This window comes from Salmo trutta, chromosome 39 (genome assembly GCF_901001165.1).
Source record: "Salmo trutta chromosome 39, fSalTru1.1, whole genome shotgun sequence".
Taxonomy (NCBI): domain Eukaryota; kingdom Metazoa; phylum Chordata; class Actinopteri; order Salmoniformes; family Salmonidae; genus Salmo; species Salmo trutta.
Genome location: NC_042995.1, coordinates 17,797,506 through 17,822,559, shown reverse-complemented (window position 1 = coordinate 17,822,559; position 25,054 = coordinate 17,797,506). Strand labels below are relative to the sequence as shown.

At 44.2% G+C, this 25,054-nt stretch overlaps 2 protein-coding genes across 3 annotated transcripts; both read right to left on the bottom strand.

The window, feature by feature from the left end:
• Positions 1–11: 11 nt before the first annotated feature.
• LOC115179360 (transmembrane protein 237B) lies at positions 12–6,407 on the bottom strand. Of its 2 annotated transcripts, none has more exons than XM_029740795.1 (14): positions 6,223–6,407; positions 5,939–5,980; positions 4,654–4,685; positions 4,516–4,529; positions 4,336–4,407; positions 3,947–4,084; positions 2,988–3,087; positions 2,381–2,538; positions 1,981–2,104; positions 1,662–1,853; positions 1,296–1,369; positions 1,055–1,142; positions 761–882; positions 12–256 (listed from the first exon to the last, which is right to left on the bottom strand). In XM_029740795.1, exons 1-14 carry the CDS (start codon positions 6,241–6,243, stop codon positions 192–194), a joined length of 1,242 nt encoding a protein of 413 aa, XP_029596655.1. In that variant the 5' UTR covers positions 6,244–6,407; the 3' UTR covers positions 12–191. The 2 variants fall into 2 exon arrangements, with proteins under 2 accessions (XP_029596655.1, XP_029596656.1); XM_029740796.1 differs by having other exon boundaries at positions 3,947–4,081.
• A 78-nt stretch (positions 6,408–6,485) lies between these two features.
• On the bottom strand, positions 6,486–17,460 carry LOC115179738 (MAGUK p55 subfamily member 4). Its single transcript, XM_029741444.1, has 20 exons — positions 17,400–17,460; positions 16,652–16,755; positions 16,409–16,530; positions 16,139–16,216; positions 15,941–16,024; positions 15,657–15,788; positions 12,453–12,534; positions 12,280–12,365; positions 12,073–12,144; positions 11,579–11,834; positions 11,421–11,438; positions 9,552–9,587; positions 9,420–9,440; positions 9,286–9,300; positions 8,932–9,153; positions 8,610–8,690; positions 8,385–8,478; positions 8,083–8,191; positions 7,788–7,922; positions 6,486–7,592 (listed from the first exon to the last, which is right to left on the bottom strand). The coding sequence occupies exons 2-20, from the start codon at positions 16,707–16,709 to the stop codon at positions 7,401–7,403; spliced, it is 1,893 nt and encodes a 630-aa protein (XP_029597304.1). The 5' UTR covers positions 16,710–16,755; positions 17,400–17,460; the 3' UTR covers positions 6,486–7,400.
• Between the last annotated feature and the right edge of the window lie 7,594 nt (positions 17,461–25,054).

The window sequence follows — 25,054 nt, the reverse complement described above, 5'->3', positions numbered from 1 at the left end:
TTAGAAGCATCTCAGTGGGATAACATGTTTATTATTTCCAATGGTAATCAATACATTTGACAAAACAAGCACACATTCGGGTCATACAAAAATAAACTGATTATTGCCACAAACAACGTGTACATTTTGTGTTGGCTGATAAAATACGGTACAAAAAAAGATGTGCGAGCAAAAATTGAAAAGAATATTCCTCAAGTAGACATTTCTGATTTCTCCTCTGGTCTCAAGGACTCGATCTCCATAGCCATTAGGAACCCTGGTTTGGAGATAGATAGAGTGATTGGAAGCCCATGTTATTTCTAAAGGCAACTGACATACAAAGCTTTTATACACATGAAAAATGAAAACACATCTCTGAAGGGACTTTAACATGTGTGTCATTCGGTAAGGTTGCTGAGTGTGTGTGTACAATCCAGTGAAATTGCTGTGGTCTATCTGAGGTGCTTTGTCCCTTCTAGTAATTATATATCTATGGTGTATACAAAACATATTAAACAATATATATAGATAAGTATTGAGACCGTGGTAACATATAGGACTGAGCGTGTCAACAAGTGTCTGTCGCAATTTATGTACGCCTGAGTAGGTGGTGTTGTTTTTAGTAGTCTTTTTTCGTTTGTCTCTGTTTATTGTGACTGTTGTGCAGTAAGTCTTGGTCAATGTCATGTGGAACTACGTCTGTGGAAATATTAAGTTGCTGTTTGTTTAATAAAATCTACAAAAACGAAATAAATTAAAAACACAACAACTTCAGCCTCACCTTCGGTGTAGTCCATCTCAGGCCTGGCAGAGATGAAGATCCAGGCCATTCCCACCAGCACAGCCACCACCAGGTTCACTATGATCCACGGGTTCAGGATCTGGTGCTCTGACCCAGGAGGCCTGGAGAGGGGAGGGGGTTGAAAAAGTCACAATGCTTTTTTGTTTGTTTGGCTGGAGTCAGAGTCTCTCTGACTCCCAACAGTGATTCTGCTGAGTAGGATAATCAATATACAAGATCTAACTTAGAACTACATGTTAATATCAAGATAATAAGAACAGTTAGTTAGCACACCATAAGGTCTCGTTAGCACTGGGGTACAGGTTGATGCGGTCACTGGTCATCTGCTGGCTGAGAGAGAGGACCAGAGCTGAGAAGTACACTAAAGGAGGAGAGGGATAGTTACTTCAGTGAAATGACCGTTTGCCAAGGCCAGAGAGACAAAGTGCTTGCTGGGCTGGCTGCATCATATACAGATAGGCTCCGCCTGTCCTGAATGAATTGAGTAACATGCTGTAAAGATGTTTTCACTCACAGAAAGAGGCTAGAGCAACTGGGTCCAGGGTGACAAACTCTCTCATAGCCATGGCGCCTTTGGCCAGATTCACCCTGAAATGGAAAGAGAATGAGTCTCCACACACACACTGGGGAGGGACGGGGCACACTGGGGTTTGTTGTAACATGTGCCAGCCTGTAGCTAGAGAAAGGAGATGTGTGTCTGTGTATGTGTTTTTGTTTGGGTCCATTGATGGAACAGAATGACAGCGTGTTGTATACATACACACACAAACACCTCCTAGCTCTAGCCACAGGCTTCCATATTTTCACAACAACGGCCACATTTATTTTGGGCCTGACCCAAAATAACAACAATGTGCCACACAGACACCCACCTCCTTACCTGTCAAAGGCTGACACGGTGCTTATAGCCAGTAGCAGGTAGAAGAGAGACTGTGCAGGGTAGGCCAGGCTGTGGTACTGCTGCAGTAGGTTAGGCAGAGTAGTGAGATGTTTTCCTGCCAGGGCATAGATCACTATGATGTTCCACACTGCATAGCCTGCTAGGAAGCCGTGGCAGAACAGCCCAATCCCCCTGTATATTATAGAGATAGAGAGATGTGATATAGAGGGAACATTCACACACACACACACACACACACACACACACACACACACACACACACACACAGTCTTTCAAACAGACACCTGCACACACACACCTGAAGCCACTATGGACCCTAACAGACACATCCTTGGTGGTCCACATCTGCTGGATGTCCATTAAGTTGTCCACCTGATCGCTGGGCTTCGGTCTGTCTGACCGATCGGCCGCTTGAAACCTCTCTGAAAGTTAAACAACACATCGTTAACACATCGTTATCCAACATAGAAGACAGGACACACAAGGACGTCCAAAGAATTCATATAAGGCCAATTTTTCCAGACACAGAAACAAGACTAGTTCTCGACCAAGTAAGGCTTCCAATAGAGGTTTTCCATTGCAATTGTTTCATAGTCCAGGACTAGGTTAATTCATCTGTGTCCTGGAAACGAACCTATACTCTTAAACTCTACCATGTACAGCTAACATAAAATAACAGAAGGAAGGGGGACACTCACTGCTCCTCTCTACAAACACCTTCCCCACAGGCTGGCTTTGTCCCAGGGGAGCAGAGAACAGGGAATGCTGGGGGATGGGTGGCTGAGCGTCTGTGATGATGTCATCGTCCTCTACATCAAGCTCGTTGACGTACTGCGTCTCTGACACTTTCGACTTCCTAGGGAGTGACCACGAAGAAAGAAAGAGAAACTGAGCTCATTAAAAGAGCAAAGGATCTATCATAATAGAACCATATAAGTGAAAACACATTTTACTCTACTTTCAACACCATTGATCAATCAAATTTGATTTGTCACATACACGTGATTAGCAGATGTTATTGCGGGTGTAGCGAAATGCTTGTGCTTCTAGCTCCGACAGTGCAGTAATATTTAACAAGTAATATCTAACAAATTACACAACATATACCCAATACACACAAATCTAAGTAGGAATGAATTAAGACTATATACATATGGACGAGCGATGTCAGAGCGGAACAGACTAAGATACCGTAGAACAGTATAGAATACAGTGTATACATATGAGATGAGTAATGCCAGATGTGTAAACATTAAGTGACTAAGATACTGTAGAATAGATAGTACATATTTTAGTGTCTCTTACTTCTTCCTTTTGGGTTTTTTGGTCACTTCTTCCCCTGCCTCGGCTGTGTTCTGGACCAGTCCATCCCCGTTCACCAGGTCAGCCTGGTCATCCTCCAGGTCTGAGGCACAAACAAGCGAATGAACAACGCTCAACATGTAACTTAATACATTTCACAAATACAGTAAGTACAACTATGACATATAGCCTATAAATGGTTATGGTAAAACAGAACGGAATGTATTGAATATAATCTTAACCATGCAGAAGTGATAGAATAAATAATACACAAACAAGATAATGTTTGAGTTACAAATGTAGGAAGAGTACGTATATGGTTCCCCCGAGGCATGTTGTTTACCTATAGTCAGGCATGTTGTTTACCTATAGTCAGGCCTGCTGTTTACCTATAGTCAGGCCTGCTGTTTACCTATAGTCAGGCCTGCTGTTTACCTATAGTCAGGCCTGCTGTTTACCTATAGTCAGGCCTGCTGTTTACCTATAGTCAGGCCTGCTGTTTACCTATAGTCAGGCCTGCTGTTTACCTATAGTCAGGCCTGCTGTTTACCTATAGTCAGGCCTGTTGTTTACCTATAGTCAGGCCTGTTGTTTACCTATAGTCAGGCCTGTTGTTTACCTATAGTCAGGCCTGCTGTTTACCTATAGTCAGGCCTGTTGTTTACCTATAGTCAGGCCTGCTGTTTACCTATAGTCAGGCCTGTTGTTTACCTATAGTCAGGCCTGTTGTTTACCTATAGTCAGGCCTGTTGTTTACCTATAGTCAGGCCTGCTGTTTACCTATAGTCAGGCCTGTTGTTTACCTATAGTCAGGCCTGCTGTTTACCTATAGTCAGGCCTGCTGTTTACCTATAGTCAGGCCTGTTGTTTACCTATAGTCAGGCCTGTTGTTTACCTATAGTCAGGCCTGTTGTTTACCTATAGTCAGGCATGTTGTTCACGTAGTCAGATATGTTGTTTACCTACGGTTGCTGCCTTTTTCTTCTTCTTCCTTCTCTGTGGTGCAGCTTCCTGCGACTCGGGGGTCAAGGCCTGGATGACCTCAGATGACCTGCGACTGCTCAGACCCCCCATCTGGGCCATCTCCATCCCTGGGTCTGCTGCACATACAAACAACACAACTCTCTTATTATATACTTGAGGTGTACTTACTATGTGGTTCAAGTCATTACTAGTACTTCAACAGTTAATACATTATTATTTGACAGTAGAATGCAAGCTTTATAATTAATTGATAGCTTGAAACTTAAAGGCAAGGTGCCTCCAAAATCTGGAACAACGCTGTTCACCAGCAGTTCAAAAGAAGGAGCTCCCGAGAACTATTCCTTGGAACTATTCCTTTTCCACCCACCCTCTGGGCTTTCTACACCATCCACCTGACTCTTCGACTTCTTCCTCTTGCTTTTAGGGACCGGCATCTCGTCTACATAGGAGACAAAACAGGTTAAGAAAACTATATCCAAGCCAGCAGCATCAACCTAAATTCAATAGTTAAATGATCTATTACAACATCCTTCTGAAGGCAACTCACCACCTGTATCTTGACTTCATGAAGTTGTTCAAATGCCATACATAAAAAAGGGAAAGAGAGAGCGTGAGAGAGAGAGATGTTCTGCTGGGATAAATGAGTTGAAACAGTATCACAACAGCATAAGGAGGCTAGACTCACCTTGACATGGGGGGCAGGGCACGCTGTCCACGCTAAAGAGGACAAGGAAGAAGAGAATGAGGCTTGGCCAACATCTTACATAACACTCCTTAAAGATTAGTTCATATACTTCATTATTTCAAAAAAAATGTTACCTTTATTTAACTAGGCAAGTTAGTTAAGAACAAATTCTTATTTACAATGACTGCCTACACCCCTGGCCGAACCCTCCCCCAACCCGGACGACGCTGGGCCAATTGTGCGCCGCCCTATGGGACTCCCGATCACGGCCGGTTGTGACACAGCCTGGGAACGAACCAGGGTCTGTAGTGATGCCTCTAGCACTGCAGTGCCTTAGACCGCTGCGCTCTCGGGAGGCCCTCAATCCATACATGCCAAGAGATAGGAACAGAGGGGAACCAAGGAACAACGGAACCAAGCAAGTGGTTGTACAAAGCTCTCTCCAAAACTTGCTTTCAAAGTAGATAACACTCCCAGTCTCAAACAGTACATTTCTCCAATTGATCTTAACAATAAAATCCTCCAAAACTCAACAACCTGGACTCAGAAAAGAGAGTCCTTTTCATACAGTGAGAAGATCCAATAGTACCATGGCCCGGTTTCCCAAAACTAGGCCCAGGACTGTGTATGAGAGAGAGCTTACCGTGAGTTGTTTTCTCACCATTACATCCAAGAATCAGGAAGGGCTCTGAGGATATTCCTGTGCCACAGCCTTGGTGACACTGCCTAATCCTCAGCTAAATCTGCAGTAGGCATCTGCCAAGGTACTGGAATACCAACCAATCAAAGCATAGATCAGATAAGACTATTCAGACCTAAGGGATTTGACCCCTTGAGGTATGAAGTGAAGAAGACCCTCAACAAAAATAGCCTACACCAAACTACACCTTTATTGATGTAATAATTTGGTGTAAGAACAATGTTGATGATTATTAGGGCCATATTTTATTTCCCTCCCATATTGGGCCGCCGTTTTGAAGTGACATTAGCTTTATCCACCTCTTCATGGGGTTGTTGACCTTTGCTCCTAATGCTGTATGGTTCTGCAGCAAGGTCCCCATCATACCCTCTCTGCTTTGTTGTTGTTGAGCCCTCTTCAGGTTGCTGAGTGCAGAAACTAGAGAGACCTATGGAAACTGGCTGTCTGAGAGCAGTCTTTTGACTGGGCATGTGATCACAAGCTACCAGTGTGCTGCATATCAGCTAGTTACAAGTCGAATTACACCTAAGATGTATGATATGGATGGTCGTGTAAGTGTAGCGGCGCATGCGCGGCTAATGGTACCTGTGGAAGAGGCGGGAGGTCCCTCCGTCGCGTGTTTTGTACCTAAATAAATATTTTTTGATTAAAAAACAAACTGCACACACTGGGCAACTGGAATATGGAGAGAAAAAAAATCACTCGTTATAACGAATTTATAGATAAATAGTTATAACTAAGTAAGCTATAGCAAAACTATAACTAGCTAACGTTAGTCGGCTAAATGAGCTAGCACATTTAAGCTAGAGCATCCTTGTGTTCCGACCTTTACAAGATTAGCTAGCTAGCTAAACTAGCTAGCTACATACCTGGAATCCTCCGGTGTCCATTTCTGCCCTTTAGAACAGAACCCCGATAAGAACTAGCTAGTTAGCTACCTAGCTGTTAAACTGTTTTGGACTTGTATCGTCTGCATGTTGGTTGCCACGCTGTTTACAGTCGTTGCCTTGCCATGACAGTGATTTCCAGCTGAGGACACAAGAAGGAACTTCCTGTTTTCAAAATAAAAGCCTTCTGTCTTCTGCACTTGTTGACACAGAAAGCCACACAAACACATATTCAAAAACACGTGTTCACACACAAAATTGTATTTTTAAAATTAGTAACAGTATACGTCACATATTTTAGCATTATTCCAAATTCCATTATGTTACACTCTCAAAAAATATTCGGAATAATAATAGCCTGGAATTACAGACTGTGCTGAAGGTATCCTTCAGTATTGTAAACTATAAAAATAGAGTCGCACACTCCGTATATAAACTCCCAGTAATTTATTGGGTAAATCACCAACCTTTCGGCACCACTGTGCCTTCTTCAGGGTGAATTTACTTTTTATAGTTTATTCGCCGTTACTCTGGGTGTGTGCCAGCTCATGTTTTGTATTCTGTTTTTTACCCTTCAGTATTATGAAAACATTGTGTTCAAATGGTGAGCACACAACTCCACTTCCTTGCTCACCTTCATACTGAAACATAGTACCAATCTTGAGCACTTGAATTTACATTCTTTGGCATTAACATTATTTTTATTAAACAAAATAAAAACATTAAGAAAATACAGAAATTCAGCATCGACAATTATTTGCTCTAATTGTAAACGAAAGATGAGAGGTTAACCTACAACCTCTCATAGCATGCCTGTGTAGCACATCAATACATGATCTCCAACTACGCACACAATTTTTGAAAAAAACAGACACATGATTTTTGGTTTAACCCAGCTCCATAGCCTTGAATATGCTAATTATTCAACAACAGATTAAAGCAGACACAAGGACAGTATCTGTATGAGTCTCTCAAACTCACCACTAAACAAAACTATAAATCCAATCCAAAACAAATTCCACTGGAGAGCAAATGGTATGTTCAGAAGTAGCAGCCAAAGGTTACAGCCACTCCTCATCCATGTTGTTCTCCATTCCCTCTTTTACGATGCCCTGCCCTCCATCTGTTTGTTATCCTTTTATGTCCTCTCCTCCCCCTCATCAAAACTCCTCTGTGGGTCGTATCCAGTTGGCAGGAACCCACTGTGGCTCATCCTGAGCCCTCCTCACAGCCCTCAGTAGCTGAACACAGGAGTCTTGCAGCCCGTCGTTCACCATCACAGAGTCAAAGAACTGGCAGTACTGAGACTCCATCTTTCTGGCTGCCTCCTCCATCTCCTGGAAGTCTTCCTCCTGTTGGGAACAGAATAATATGACAGTTGGTCACTATCTTAACTATGGCATGATGGTCAGTATTTCAACCATTTGATCACCATAGGGATGGTGTATTATTACCAGGTCTCTTTGTAAAAAGAGGTTCAAACTGTGAGAGACTTCCTGGTCAATTAAACAATTGAGAAATGATAATAAAACCATAAGAGTGCTTACTTTGAAAGGTCTGTTGACATAGTAATTGGTGGTGATCTGAGCGTCCTTTCTGGTCTCCTTCATGCGTTCTGCGGTGGGCGGCTTCACATAGATGATGTAGGCCTTGAGCTCATGTGTCCTCACTGACTGGATGGCCTGGAAGGAGACAGTCATCATACATGGGTCAATTGAGAACTAATTCTCATTGACAATGAAGACCTGGCCAAGATGCAACTGAGGTCAACACAGAGCTAACTCCACAATAGGGGCAAGTCAATGATGAAGCCCCACTGATAAGAACCCCAGGAGGACTCACATGAGGCTCGATGTCGATGACACAGATCCTTCCACTGTTCAAAACATCCTTCACAGCATCAAGACTAGTGCCGTAGAAATGACCTTTGTACGCCCCGTATTCCAGAAACCTGGTTTTAAAAAAACGCAACACAAAACCCTGGCTTATAATCAGGTGGTCCACATCAATGTTATTAACTTACTTAATCCTCTTTGTCCCCATTAGGACATAAGGCCACGAGTCACATTCATGTTGTGACAGTTGATTTAACAAGATGTGTTCGTGAGAGGAAAGTGAGCAGCTGTTATTCAATGAGTACCTACCTGTTGCTGTAAACCATGTTCTCAAACAGTTCCCTGTTGATGAAGTGATACTCTTTACCAGACTCCTCATAGCTCCTAGCGGCTCGTGTCGTGTCTGGAGGAAGAAGGGAAAATATGTCAGATGACATCATCGGAAGACAAGCCGTCATATACGACATTGATGGTATCCACATCAACAATGGAAGAAAGTCATGTAGGCTGACACCACTTAGGCGGTGTACTCACGAGCCACTGCCCCTTGAAAGGTCACTGGGTTGATTTCGATTAAGCGTCTGCGAAGTTCGTTCACTCCAACGCCGGAGGGACCTGAGAGAGAAGAACACACTTGTGAGGTCTCCGTCATGTCATCACACATATTTTGTGTCAATACAAGCAGAGACACACTGTACATGTACAAAAAACAGTAACGTAGCGTGTGTCATACTGTCTCTGCATTATTGGCCACAGAACCATATACACATTAGTACATATTCATGACAGTCAATACATATATGAATCTTCTGCCAATCTATTTGTGTTGCTGGTTAGTGCCGGACTGGTGTCTTACCCACGAGGGCGACCAGGCGGTGTTTGTCCTGCGGGTTGCGCTGGTATCGTACCACCTCTTCGTATGGGTTGTTGAGGGCACCGTAGCCGCTGCCGGAACAGCGTGTGTGGAAGGACTGCTGACTGGAGCCTGTGCTTAGGGACTGCCGCCGACACAGACGCAGGCTACGTCTGAACCCAGTTAGATAGATCCCCTCGATGTTAGTGCTGAACTCACCCTCCTCTAGGAGCGGGGGGAACAGGGAGGGGGAGAGCATGATAATGGGATGAATGTGTGTGTGTGTCACCAGACAGGGTGTTGGAGTTGATTCTAATTGAGATCAAAGGAGAGCTCAGTAGAGCAGGTCATGCTCACCTTCTCTTAGCTCCTCTCACATTCCAAATTGGAATTCAGAAATGATTGCGATAAAGAAAACAGGGTTATAGTTGAGTGATACTGTATTTTGTACAGGCTGCATGATCAACTAACTTCAACAAAGACTTACCTACCAGATTCAAAAGCTTCCTCATCTGTTAGAAAATAGAAAATAAACATTCAAAATAATCCACCAAAGTCATTTTGCAGTAAACAAATGAGAGAAACAATATGATTTATTGTAGAGGAAATTAGGGAAATCGTACCAGCTTCAACACACTTTTCATCAATCAGGTCTTCCTCTGAAAGAGCAAAGTATGACAGGCAGTGATGTAAAATACTTAAAAGTACTACTTAAGTCATTTTTGGGGTATCTGTACTTTACTTTACTATTAATATTTTTGACAAGTTTTACTTCACTACATTCCCAAAGAAAAGTATGTACTTTTCACTCCATACATTTTCCCTGACACCCAAAAGTACTAGTAACATTTTGAATGCTTAGTATGACAGTAAAATGGTCAAATTAACACACTTATCAAGAGAACATCCCTGGTCATCCCTACTGCCTCTGATCTGGCAGACTCACTAAACACATGCTTCGTTTGTAAATTATGTGTGAGTTGGAGCATGCCCCTGGCTATCCGTAAACTAGAAAATGTGGCCATCTGCTTTGCTTAATATAAGGAATTTGAAATTATTTATACTTGTACTTTTACTTTTGATACTTAAGTACATTTTAGCAATTACATTTACTTTTGATACTTAATTATATTTAAAACCAAATACTTTTACTCAAGTAGTATTTTACTGGGTGACTTTCACTTTTACTTGAGTCTTTTTCTATTAAGATATCTTTACTTTTACTCAAATAAGACAATTGGGTACTTTTTCCACCACTGATGACAGGTCAGTGCAAAGTCAATAATGATATATACTATATACTATATATAAAGTATGTGGACACCTTCAAATTAGTGGATTCGGCTATTCCAACCACACCGGTTGCTGACCGGTGTATAAAATCGAGCACACAGCCATGCAATCTCCATACACAAACATAAGCAGTAGAATGGCCTTACTGACGAGCTCTGTTACTTTCAACGTGGCACCGTCATAGGATGCCACCTTTCCAACAAGTCAGTTCGTCAAATTTCTGCCCTGCTAGAGCTGCCGTGGTCAACTCTAAGTGCTGTTATTGTAAAGTGGAAATGTCCAGGAGCAACAACGGCTCAGCCACAAAGCGGTAGGCCACACAAGCTCACAGAACGAGATGCCCTAGTGCTGAAGCGTGTAAAAATTGTCTGTCCTCTGTTGCAACACTCATTACCAAGTTCGAAACTTCCTCTGGAAGAAATGTCAGCACAATAATTGTTCGTCGGGAGTTTCATGAAATTAGTTTCCAAGGTTGAGCAGCCGCACACAAGCCTAAGATCACCATGCGCCAAGTGTCGGCTGTAAAGCTCGCTGCCATTGGACCCTGGAGCAGTGGAAACGCATTCTCTGACGGACAAATCTGGGTTTGACGGATACCAGGAGAACACTACCTGCTCCAATGTATAGTGCAAACTGTAAAGTTTGGTGGAGGAGGAATAATGGTCTGGGGCTGTTTTTCATGGTACGGGCTAGGCCCCTTAGTTCCAGTGAAGGGAAATCTTAACGCTACAGCATAGAATGACATTCCAGATGGTTCTGTGCTTCCAACTTTGTGGCAACAGTTTGGAAAAGGCCCTTTCCTGTTTCAGCATTACAGTGCCCCCATGCCGAAAGCCAGGTCCATACAGAAATGGTTGTTCAAGATCGGTGTGGAAGAACTTGACTGGCTTGCACAGAGCCCTGACCTCAACCCCATCGAACACCTTTGGGATGAATTGGAATGCAGACTGCGAGCCAGGCCTAATCGCCCAACATCAATGCCCAACCTCACTAATGCTGTTGTGGCTGAATGTTCCAACATCTAGTGGAAAGCCTTCCCAGAAGAGTGGAGGCTGTTATAGCAGCAAAAGGGGAACCAACTCCATATTTAATACCCATGATTTTGACAAGCAGGTGTCCACATACTTTTGGTCATGTAGTGTAACAAAAACTGCCTCTCATTGAAAACTGGCACCATAAAAAAGGATCATAGTTCTTACCTTCATTCACAGTGCTCACTTCAGGCAAGCAAGAGGAATAAGAGAATTGTCATTTGTTACTGTTATGGATATACAGTAATACTTGTTACCAGGTGCTTATAATTTGGTGTAAAAGAGCTGACAAGCCAGACGTAAAGGAGAGACTGTACTCTACTCACAGGGTATGATGCAGGTGTGAGGCTGGTAGGGCTGAGACCACCAGAACTCTTTCTGTTTCCTCCTGAGCAGGTTGGTGGAGGGGATAAGGCCAGCACAGGCCGAGGTGCTGGGTAGTTTCTTGGCCTGCCACCAGAGGGTGTCTGACTGGTCCACGATCTCCAGCAGGTCTCCCTTCCTGAAGTCCATACCTGCCTCGGCGCAGGGGATGGCCGGGTCCTGCTGGGGACTGTAGTCTGCCATGGCACGCACATACAGCTGGGACACCAGGAGACACAATACAAGAGACAACAAGAGACAAGGACAATGCAATGAAAAAGATCTTTACTACAACACTGAAGACAGGAACTGAACCATAGGTTTTCTTGGTAATAGTAACCTCCTATTGTCAAGAGAAAGACTTTGGTTTTGGTGCCATTATGGTTCAATCAGCTGACATGACTTGTCTGACACCCTTTCCAGGGAAGGGTAGCTCGGTAAACATGCCATTACTCACTATCGTCTGGTTGTTGACTGGTCTATCTGTGATGGGAACCACTTTGAACATGAGGGTGCCTTGAGACCGGGCCTGTGGGTCCAAAGACAGATAAACACCCATGTACATCACTGGTGGATAAAAACTTACTACAGACACCATTTGTGATGACTGTGTGAAATGTGTGGATTTTTGGGCAGCCACGCAGTGTTCTGCTGGTAGACTCACCAGTCTCTCAATGACCTGCTCAGGCTCCAGGCCATCTACAGAGTAACCATTCACCTCAGTGATCCTGTCCCCTGCATGCAGCAGACCTAGAGAGAGAGGGGGGAGGGGGCACACATGAGAAAGAAGAAACAGATTAGAGAGAGAGAGAGAGAGAGAGAGAGAGGTGGTCTCACCGCTGCGGTCTGCCAGTCCTCCATGGATCACCCGTGCCACAAAGATCTCCCCTGTTATCCCATTTCGCTTTATCGTGGCTCCCTAAGAGAGAGAGACAGAGAGAGAGGGGACATGAATCCAGGGTTAAAACATTGTCCTGTAACTCTCACACATAGTGAGCTCCAAAAGTATTTGGACTTTGAAGAATGTTTAGTTGCTTTGGCTCTGTACTCCAGCACTTTGGATTTTAAATGATGCAATGATTGTGAGGTTAAAGTGCAGACTGTCAGCTTTAATTTAAAGATGCACAAATATCACCCCCCCCCCCTTTCTCACTCATCATTATTCACGATTCATTCAGGATTATCTGTAATCATGGTAGCATCCACATTAATGTAGAAGAGTTTAAAAACATGATATACTTATTTACAATAAAAGTGACTCCAAAATGACACAATACATGATTTACCATTCTTCTATTGGGCACAAAATAATCTGAAACACAAACAAAACAAACAGGAAATGCATCCAACACATGTGTAGACTCGCAAGCTTGATGTAGCCATTGTGTGCTATGAATATGGGACCAAATACTTAACTTTTTACAACTTTAATACACAAGTAGATTCATCACTGGGGTGGAACAGCAACAATGACACATTTGGCCTATTACAGGTTATGGAGGGTGTCATGTGATATGAGGTGAAAACATCATGAGTCAAAAATAAACAATGGACATGCTATATTTACAATTACAAAATGAAATCTTGTGAAAATAACAGATGACATTCGGGAAACACAGAGTTGCATGAAACACAGATGGACGGCTTGAGGATGGAAACACAACAATGGGCATAGCCAACACATCACAATTGCGGAATGAATGGTGGGCGACATGGTGACGAAGATAACAGAAGAAAGGATAAATGCCTTTTGAAGCCGAGATCTCTGAGGGAATCTTGAGGAGAGGACCATTCCCTGAAGCAGAGGAATAGAAGGTCTCCTGAAGACATGAGAGCACCACTGTCCTCCTGGCTGGTTCACTTCTTCTTCTTCTTCTTCTTCCCCTGGCTGGAGCAGCAGCCAGTCTTGTTGTGGTTGGGGCCAAGCGGGGCAGGTGGTGGAGGTGTTGAGAGGCTGTTGTAGAGGTGGGGTTGCTGGAGCTGGGGTTCCACATGCTTCTTTTTAGATGTGGGGGAAGCACCAACATGCTTTTTGGGAGACATGGGCGGAATCCTGGTCTTCAACCCTGCCTTGGGTGACCCATTGCAGGCTGGGGACTGAGGCTGAGAGATCTTCCCCTGGGATGTGGATATGCTGTCCATAGGGCCAGTGAAGGAGCTGGAGGATGAGGAAGAGGAGGAGGAAGAGGAGGACAGGGAGCATACTCTGGACTGGTGTGAAAGGGATGTCTGAGTCTTCAAGCTGCTGGCTGTGTGTTCTTGTTCGCTGGCTGATATGTTGACTGGTGGGATACTGCTGCTGGTTCCTCTATGTGGTTCTGGTGTATCTGCTACCGTCCTGCTGGCAGCGGTGAGTGTCTGCAGTCTGCTCACCACCTGGGTCAGCAGCGTCAGGGCCTGGGCATTCTCCTGGACACTCTCAGACATGCGCTCTGTGGCGGCGGCCATCTTCTGCCCCAGCAGCCGGACGTCATTGGTGCTGCACTCCATAGAGCTAGCAGCCTGCTGCACCGTGGACCTCAACTCATCCAGGCTCTCCTGCTTAGCCAGCTCCACAGGGGGGTTGCGAGGCATCTCATCTACCTGCCGATGCTGCATGGTGCTGGGGGGAGCCGTGCGGATCCGGGGGCTGACGCTGTAGCTCCGGAACCGCGGTGGAGTTCCGGGGGGATGGTGGTATGCAGCCATGCAGGGAGGGGTGAGAGTCCAGGGCTGGAGGGGTGGAGCATGGTGTGGGAGAGGGGACAGGGTGTTGGCTGACTCTCTGTCTTCGTCGCTGTCTAGCTCCTCGATCACATTATCTCCAGAAGCAGGGAGGAGAGAGAGGTTGGAAAAAGGTAATCTATTAGCCTGAGTAAGAGTAGAAGTTCCATTGTGTTGCATTATAATGTACTGAACTGATATGTATTGCAGTGTACAGCACTGTACTACTCATGGCAGTAGATACAGTATTGAATCATATTGTTTTCAGGGTCTTTTCAACTGTAATTAGTTCTTACCAATCAGGACAGAGTTACAGACCGAGGGGGCAGAGCGATTAAGACCTTCTTCTTTCCAGAGTGCATCAGTCTGGCACATTCTACAGTTACTCATTGGCTTAAAACGTGGCGGAGGGCGGGACTTGCCCAGGGGTGGAGGACCCGCAGAAGATAGCAACTCAGCTGGTGGGTAGCTGACTCCTTGTGCTGGGCATGACTGGTCGCTCCCCGGGCACTACGGCCCCCAGAGCCCCCATACCGTGCCAGGGGCCCTCCACCGCCCTGGCCCCACCGTGGATCAGCCTTCGGCAGGTCATCTTCCTCAGGGTGTCCCAGCGACTGCGGATCCCCCCTCCTGAGCTCCTCTTTCAGGGGGAGAGACAGGGCTAGACAAGATTACCTCTGTCTGAGACCACAGATTCCTCTATAGCCCTGAAATAGAGATCTGGGTACACAGGGTACTGCTAAAACTGTCTGACACCAGGATTGGATTTAGATTTGTTCCAAACGGGTTCCAAAAGAGGTTGCAATGTCAGATGTGGATGGGTAGGAGCTTCCGAGTATATACAGCTTAATAACTATGGGAACATTTTTGGGTTCAAACTGAGTGACTGGAAATTGTATATTTGGTGTCCAAAACTGACCCATCGTGACACTAATCATAAGCCATCCTGGAATTTTGAAGTATTAAAACCATCTCTACTACGATTACTCTGATTGAAATCATCTGTCACACAATTTAACAATCAAACTAATAACATGTTTTTTATTTTTATTTTTTACTTATAACATGTTATGAAAGCATCATCTGCCCTTTCTTACAGCTTCTGTCAGGTCCTCAGGAGTTGCTGCTTTGTATTCGGTGTGAATAAAATACAACATTTCTGTAACCTTGCATGGAGGAAAAAGTGTGAAAGTACTAAAAGTGTGTTTTTGGTATCCACGTTAGAACATAGCAAGGTGTAAAAGATTGTACCCTTGATGATACTTCTAATCTAGTATTTTTGTTGTTGTTGCTTTAAGCCTTCCTCCTTAAAAACAAACAGTTGTATCCATGACTCACCAGCTGCTGCTTGTTCTTCACCAGACAGACAATCCTCATGGCCTCCTCATCGTCAGGTAGGTTGTCAGGGATAGGAGGCAGCACAGGCTCATAATCCTTCTGGGCCACCGTATCATGGGCTGATATCAGAGCCTAGGACAGAGCACAACTATTAAGTCAATTCATGCATTTAGGCGGACTCAACACACATAAATAACTCACACAACCCAGAATAACTTAGTTACTGCAACAACAGATACAAAGGTTAGGATCATAGGAGCCCTTTTTGCCTCAGGATCTCTCACCTGGAGGTGTGGTCCCCTGAGGAGACTGTAAAGCTCCCTGGCCTCAGCAGAAGTGTTCGGAACTGTTCTCATGTCCGTCAGAATCTAGAAGAGAAGCAGAAAGGCGGGTTGAGTGGACACAGGACAGGACTGACACCACTGACACTTCTGACAAGCCAATGACGGAAGAGGGCAAAGCAGTAGAGGGAAAGGTCCTACCTGTTGGATGAGCTGTGTTGTGTATGGTAGGAAAGGAGCAGGGGGCTCTCTCTGGTGCTGCCGCAGACGCTCATACACCTGGGTGGAGAAGAGACAGAGAAGAGGTTAAACCTACACCTAGAACAAGACAAAACTATGGATAAACACAAATCAAAGACACCCTCCACTCACTGGGTGGAGCAGAGACCGAGAGAAAGTAGAGATAAAGTGAAACACAGCCTTTATAAACCCCAGTTGAGAGTATATCACAGACTAGACTCCCAGACTAACTTTGAGCAGAGACTTGAGCCAGGGGGCGTTGAGGAGGCTGTATAGGAGCTCTGCCCCGTTGATTTCCTTATCGATGGAATGTTTCACCTCCTCTACCACGTCAGACAGGATCTGCCTTAGGCCTGGAGGACAACACCAACATAATCATAAAGATAAACAACCATAGGATTATCACAACATACAGGAGAGAAGTGCATTGCCATCAGCTAGAGGTTGAGAGAGAAGCTGTTTCCTTTTACTGACCATGGTCACTCAGTCTAGGGGACGACATCGCCACCTCGGCTTCCACGGCCTGCCTCATGGTGATCACCCAGCACTGACTGCTGGAAATTCGCCCCAACCCAAACCTTGGAAAGAGAGAAATTCAATAAAAATATATTCTTGCTTAGTAGTTCATCTAAAAGCTGAATGATAACATCTAATCTTCTTACACATTTTAGATAACAATAACATAACATTAATCCAGATTAATACAACTCTGACCTCTATATACATAGTCATCAGTTCTGCTATGATGGATGTCAACTGGGTGTCAAATAACTTCCCAGGTAAAAACAGCCTCCACTGTCACACGTTAAAAGCCCTAAGGGTCATTTAATGCCCTGTGTGTGAAATAAGCTCAGGGTTCAAAAGTCAATGGCCCACTTAAACACAGTCTCTTCTAATTCCGTATTCTACGTGCTACCATGTCCTTGTGTCGGTCAACGTCACCCATTCAACAGAAAGACAAAACAATACTGGTGATGTAGTGTTACATCTTAAACAGAAGTATGGGGATTAGATTGAGGGATGGGTAAGTCAATTGACTCTAATATGTAGTAATACTTGGATTAAAAACAGTGGATCCCTTGGTGGGAAAACCATTATAAAAATCCTGAAAACTAGAAGAGCCCAATCCCACCTCCTCAACAATCAGAGTGAGAGTCTACTGTATCTGGGCTCGGAGCCAACTGTAAAAGACTTAACACATTCCTGCGTGCTCACTACTTACCTCTGTGGTCTCTTTTCTTCCAGTCCCTTTGACCCGCTTCCTCAACCCTTAATACTTAGCTCCAGAGGAGGATTTGTCATCTGTGTAACACAGTTGACCAATTTTTGCCGCAGAGTGAGAGTCCCCAGGGGATTCGCTGGTAACAGGTCTGTGCTTTTACTATGGAGCGAACTGGAAAGAAAGAAGAGAAGAGTGTAATCCTCTCTCTATCCCAGTTAATCCTGGGCAAGTGAGCCGTTGTCTCTCTCTCGCCGGAAGTGACAGAAGCGTGCCGAACCTGCTGCTGGCCTGTCCAAGACTATCCTACAGCTCTGCTCCCAAAGCTTCTTAACTCTTTCTGCTTTTAAAACCCGCCAGACCGTGGCCCGATAAAGCTTGTGCCCTAAATGGCACCCTATTCCCGATACAGTGCACTACTTTTTACCAGAGCCCTATGGGCCCTGGAGGGCTCTGGTCAAAAGTTGTGCCCTATATAGGGAATAGAGTGCATTTTGGGACGCACCCATGGCCACACAGCTACTCTGTGTTGAATAGAGGGAAAAGAGGGGATAGCCCACAGTGTGTAATTAAACACATCACTGTACTGAGCTCCCAACAGCTGGAGGAGATAGGGACAGAACATGATGATGATTAAGTCATTATGTAGCGTAGTACCCTACTACACATTCTGCTTCTCTAACCATACAAATGAAAATGTAAGTCTGTCGCACACTCGTCTCCTTGCTGTGGACTTATTTGACCAATGTTTCACCAAACACAATCAGAAACTGGGGGTCGATGGTGATTTATGAAGTAATCTGTCGGGGAAAAAATATGATTTCATGTTGTGGACAATACAGAATATAAGTTTAGAGATCAACTTTAACCTAAGATTATCTTGAGGCTGTCACGCCCTGACCTGAGAGCGACGGTTTGTTTCTCTATGTGGTTAGGTCAGGGTGTGGGGTGGGCATTCTATGGTATCTATTTCTTTCTGTTGAGCCAAGTATGGTTCATAATCAGAGGCAGCTGTCTATCGTTGTCTCTGATTAGGAATCATACTTAAGCAGCCTTTCCCCCCACCTGTAGTTGTGGGATCTTATTTTTGTACTGCTTGTTAAGCCTGCAAGATGTGACGGTCGTGATCATTGTTTATTATTTTGTTTGTAGTGTTCTGATTTAAAATAAATACAAAGATGAACACTCACTACGCTGCACCTTGGTCTACTCCTTTTGACGATCGCGACAGAGGCGCTGTAAAAAGCTTTGGCTTTAAATTCTTATTTTTGTATTGTCATTAATTTACCCTCCCTCTGTGTAGCTTTTTAGGTATAGAAATAGGACAAAGCTTAGAGAATTATCAGCAGCACCAGAGATATTTACGAAACAGTAACCTTTGACCTCTAACGTGACTGTTAAAACCAAAGCATTATTATTACGTTTATTTGTCAGGGATCATGTACAACATTGTGGAGCACCAGATTTAGCTAGATAGCAAATTGCCATCTGTATATATATACTGCTCAAAAAAATAAAGGGAACACTTAAACAACACAATGTAACTCCAAGTCAATCACACTTCTGTGAAATCAAACTGTCCACTTAGGAAGCAACACTGATTGACAATACATTTCACATGCTGTTGTGCAAATGGAATAGACAACAGGTGGAAATTATAGGCAATAAGCAAGACACCCCCAATAAAGGAGTGGTTCTGCAGGTGGAGACCACAGACCACTTCTCAGTTCCTATGCTTCCTGGCTGATGTTTTGGTCACTTTTGAATGCTGGCGGTGCTTTCACTCTAGTGGTAGCATGAGACGGAGTCTACAACCCACACAAGTGGCTCAGGTAGTGCAGCTCATCCATCCATGGCACATCAATGCGAGCTGTGGCAAGAAGGTTTGTAGTGTCCAGAGCATGGAGGCGCTACCAGGAGACAGGCCAGTACATCAGGAGATGTGGAGGAGGCCGTAGGAGGGCAACAACCCAGCAACAGGACCGCTACCTCCGCCTTTGTGCAAGGAGGAGCAGAAGGAGCACTGCCAGAGCCCTGTAAAATGACCTCCAGCAGGCCACAAATGTGCATGTGTCTGCTCAAACGGTCAGAAACAGACTTCATGAGGGTGGTATGAGGGCCCGACGTCCACAGGTGGGGGTTGTGCTTACAGCCCAACACCGTGCAGGACGTTTGGCATTTGCCAGAGAACACCAAGATTGGCAAATTCGCCACTGGCGCCCTGTGCTCTTCACAGATGAAAGCAGGTTCACACTGAGCACATGTGACAGACGTGACAGAGTCTGGAAACGCCGTGGAGAACGTTCTGCTGCCTGCAACATCCTCCAGCATGACCGGTTTGGCGGTGGGTCAGTCATGGTGTGGGGTGGCATTTCTTTGGGGGGCCGCACAGCCCTCCATGTGCTCGCCAGAGGTAGCCTGACTGCCATTAGGTACCGAGATGAGATCCTCAGACCCCTTGTGAGACCATATGCTGGTGCGGTTGGCCCTGGGTTCCTCCTAATGCAAGACAATGCTAGACCTCATGTGGCTGGAGTGTGTCAGCAGTTCCTGCAAGAGGAAGGCATTGATGCTATGGACTGGCCCGCCCGTTCCCCAGACCTGAATCCAATTGAGCACATCTGGGACATCATGTCTCGCTCCATCCACCAACGCCACGTTGCACCACAGACTGTCCAGGAGTTGGCGGATGCTTTAGTCCAGGTCTGGGAGGAGATCCCTCAGGAGACCATCCGCCACCTCATCAGGAGCATGCCCAGGCGTTGTAGGGAGGTCATACAGGGACGTGGAGGACACACACACTACTGAGCCTCATTTTGACTTGTTTTAAGGACATTACATCAAAGTTGGATCAGCCTGTAGTGTGGTTTTCCACTTTAATTTTGAGTGTGGCTCCAAATCCAGACCTCCATGGGTTGATAAATTGGATTTCCATTGATAATTTTTGTGTGATTTTGTTGTCAGCACATTCAACTATGTAAAGAAAAAAGTATTTAATAAGATTATTTCTTTCATTCAGATCTAGGATGTGTTGTTTAAGTGTTCCCTTTATTTTTTTGAGCAGTGTATATATATATACACACAGTACCAGTCAAAGGTTTGGACACACCTACTCATTCCAGGGTTTTTCTTCATGTTTACTATTTTCTACATTGTAGAATAATACTGAAGACATCAAAACTATGAAATAACACTTATGGCATCATGTAGTAACCAAAAAAGTGTTAAACAAATGAAAACATATTTTAGATTCTTCAAAGTAGCCAACCTTTGCCTTGATGAAAGCTTTGCACTCTTGGCATTCTCTCAACCAGCTTCATGAGGAATGTTTTTCCAAAAGTCTTGAAGGAGTTCCCACATATGCTGAGCACTTGTTGGCTGCTTTTCCCTCACTCTGCGGTCCAACTCATCCAAAACCATCTCAACTGGGTTGAGGTCGGGTGATTGTGGAGGCCAGGTCATCTGATGCAGCACTCCATCACTCTTCTTCTGGGTCAAATAGCCTTTACACAGCCTGGAGGTGTGTTGGGTCATTGTCCTGTTGAAAAACAAATGATAGTCCCACTAAGCGCAAACCAGATGGGATGTCATATCGCTGGGGAATGCTGTGGTAGCCATGCTGGTTAAGTGTGCCTTGAATTCTAAATAAATCACTGACTGTGTCACCAGTAATGCACCCCCACACCCACAAAGGACCACCGCGCCACCTTCCACCTTGTCACACACCACATCTGTTGGATTGTGTTGTGTGACAAACTGCACATTTTAGATTGGCCTTTTATAGTCAAGACTTTCGTGTTTTTAACATAAAATGTTCTTGTTGTACTGTATGTGTGTTTATAGTTTTGTTTAATGTTGTGTTAGTGTATGTAAGTTGTGTTGTCTGAAATGTTGTTCCCTCTGCTGCTATTGGACCAGGTCTCTCTTAGAAAAGAGATGTTATCTCAATGAGAAAAACCTGTATAAATAAAGGTAAAATAAAATGTAAAAATGTAAATTGTCCTCAGCACAAGGTGCACCTGTGTAATGATCATGCTGTTTAATCAGCTTCTTGATATGCCACACCTGTCAGGTGGATGGATTATCTTGGCAAAGGGGAAATGCTCACTAACAGGGATGGAAACAAATGTGTGCACAACATTTGAGAGAAATATGCTTTTAGTGCATATGAAACATTTCTGGGATCTTTTATTTCAGCTCATGAAACATTGGACTAACACTTGACATTTTTCATTTATATTTTTGTTCAGTGTGTATAAAAATGGGTTCTTGCTAGAATATCAAGACAGCTGGAACGTTTGATAGCAATATTAGGACCTTTCAGATTCCATGAGAGTAGCTATTTATGCCATTATTTTTCTAAAACGTAATTTCTATAGTGTTAATAAGCCCATGGATAGGGCTGTTTTGGTGACCGTATTACCGCCACACCGGTGGTCACGAGTCATAATCGCAGTCAAATTCCAACAGTGATGGCCGGTTCCCCTCTCTCCACTGGGATTCTCCGGGATTTTCTGCCTCTAACCCTATTACAGGGGTTGAGTCACTGGCTTACTGGTGCTCTTCCATGCCGTCCCTAGGAGGGGTACGTCACTTGAGTGGATTGAGTCACTGACTTGATCTTCCTGTCCGGGTTCGCGCCCCCCCTCAGGTTTGTGCCGTAGGGGAGATCGTTGTGGGCTATACTCGGCCATGTCTCAAGATAGTAAGTTGGTGGTTTGAAGATATCCCTCTAGTGGTGTGGGGGCTGTGCTTTGGCAAAATGGGTGGGGTTATATCCTGCTTGTTTGTCCCTGTCCGGAGGCATCGTCAGACGGGGCCACAGTTTCTCCCGACCCCTCCTGTCTCAGCCTCCAGTATTTATGCTGCAATAGTTTATGTGTCAGGGGGCTAGGATAAGTCTATTATATGTAGAGTATTTCTCCTGTATTATCCGGTGTCCTGTGTGAATTTAAGTATGCTCCCTCTAACTCTCTCTCTCTTCTCTCGGAGGCCCGGAACCCTAGGACCATGCCTCAGGACTACCTGGCCTGATGACTCCTTGCTGTCCCCAGTCCACCTGGTCGTGCTGCTGCTCCAGATTCAACTGTTCTGCCTGCGGCTATGGAACCCTGACCTGTTCACCGGACGTGCTGTTTTCGACTCTCTCTCTCTACCACACCTACTGTCTCTAACTCTGAATGATCGGCTATGAAAAGCCAACTGACATTTACTCCCGAGGTGCTGACCTGGTGCACCCTCTACAACCACTGTGATTATTATTATTTGACCCTGCTGGTCATCTATGAACGTTTGAACATATTGGCCATGTAATGTTATAATCTCCACCCGGCACAGCCAGAAGAGGACTGGCCATCCTCTCTAGGTTTCTCCTGAGGTTCCTGCCTTTCTAGGGAGATTTTCCTAGCCACCGTGCTTCTACATCTGCATTGCTTGCTGTTTGGGGTTTTAGGCTGGGTTTCTGTATAGCACTTTGCGACATTGGCTGATGTAAAAAGGGTTTTATAAATAAATTTGATTGATTAAAAAGAAGAGGATCCCATCAGCTTTCTATAGGCTAGGCCTACTAAATGTATTTCATTTCCTAATATTAAGCACATTGCTTCGCTTTACAACAGGAGAATAGCATTCCTGGCTGGCATAGAAATGAACAGGAAAAGCGTCCTCCATTTGCTATTTTGCATAGTTGACATGTATTTTGTTCACGTTTCACACATATATTATTTAGTATATGTAAAGACAACATTAAATTAAGAATAGTCTGATGGGTGACAGTATGAGCCTATCACTTGTGAATGATATATTATCACTTGTGATTGATTCCCAGTGTGTGCAGTGAGGCAAGAAACAGCGCATGCCTTTTTTTGCAACTTTTTAAAATCATAGTCACACATAGGGTTGCCAACTTTCTCACTACCAAATAAGAGCCAAAAGGTGGTGTGCCAGTGCACGGTGCCACGGCGGTGTGGGTATGGTGTTGTGTGAATGAATATACAGTGTATATTCATACTCTTATTTAATTGTAAAGGCAAAACATTTTAATATTCCATTTAGCCTATAGCTTTACTAAAACTGTATCATTATGTAAACTTATGTGAATAAACCTCAATATAAATGAAAGAAATCACAATTTGGACCTTTACAGCGAAAAAAACAAAAAAACATTTCAAATGCATGCAAAAGAGGAAAAGAGGGGCATGAGTCACTCACCTAGTCTACTTTTTCCATGGATATTTTTTGCTCCTCTTGACTGATTCAAGCAGTCCTTTGTCCTTTTGCAAAGCCAGAGAGAAGTCCTTACATGACAAGTCACAGTTCACAGATATTTGAGGTTCATTTTTGATCAGCTCTGTCACTGTGCTGCATCTGTTTCTTGAGTGTGGCCATTTAATGGTCATGAGAGAGAAAAATCCTCTCTACAAAGGCATTTGAGCCTGGCACACTGAGGACAAATTAGACAATCCTGAACATGTTGATCAAGTTGGCTTTCCCTAGGGTTTGGAATAATGCCACCCACTTCTCACTGCTGGATTTTGTGGTATCCTGTCTAGAGGTTGATCGATTAATCGGAATGGCCGATTAATTAGGGCCGATTTCAAGTTTTCCGATAACAATTGGTAATCGGCATTTTTGGACACCGATTATGGCCGATTACATTGCACTCCACAAGGAGACTGCATGGCAGGCTGACTACCTGTTATGCGAGTGCAGCAAGGAGCCAAGGTAAGGTGCTAGCTAGCATTAAACTTATCTTATAAAAAACAATCACTCTTAACATAATCACCAGTTAACTACACATGGTTGATGATATTACTAGTTTATCTAGCTTGTCCTGCATTGCATATAATCGATGCGGTGCCTGTTAATTTATCATCGAATCACAGCCTACTTCGCCAAACGGGTGATTTAACAAGCGCAATCGCGAAAAAAGCACTGTCGTTGCACCAATGTGAACCTAACCATAAACATCAATGCCTTTCTTAAAATCAATACACAGGTATATATTTTTAAACCTGCATATTTAGTTAATATTGCCTGCTAACATGAATTTCTTTTAACTAGGGAAATTGTGTCACTTCGCTTGTGTTCTGTGCAAGCAGAGTCAGGTTATATGCAGCAGTTTGGGCCGCCTGGCTCATTGCGAACTGTGTGAAGACCATTTCTTCCTAACAAAGACCGTAATTAATTTGCCAGAATTGTACATAATTATGACATAACATTGAAGGTTGTGCAATGTAACAGCAATATTTAGACTTAGGGATGCCACCCGTTAGATAAAATACGGAACGGTTCCAGGGGCGGAAATCCCGGGGGGGACGGGGGGACACGACCCCCCCATCCTGGGAAAAATATGATTTGTCCCCCCCAATATATCACTGAAACATAACTATGTAATTTAAATAATATTAATAATACGCAATGAAAGCAATTGTGCTGATTATAGACACTTAATAGCGCGTTTTTAAGTTTCAAAAGATTGCAACCCCCCCACCCTTTGCCTCACAATGGTTTGATCCACTGCCAGTTCCTTAGTTGGCAAGGTAACAGAGGGGTCGTGTCTACTGTCTGAAAGGCACTCAATGAACGTAACTGACTTAAGGTTAATCCAGTCAATCGCGCACACACACTAGCTGAATATGCAGAGCTAGCGCACAAAT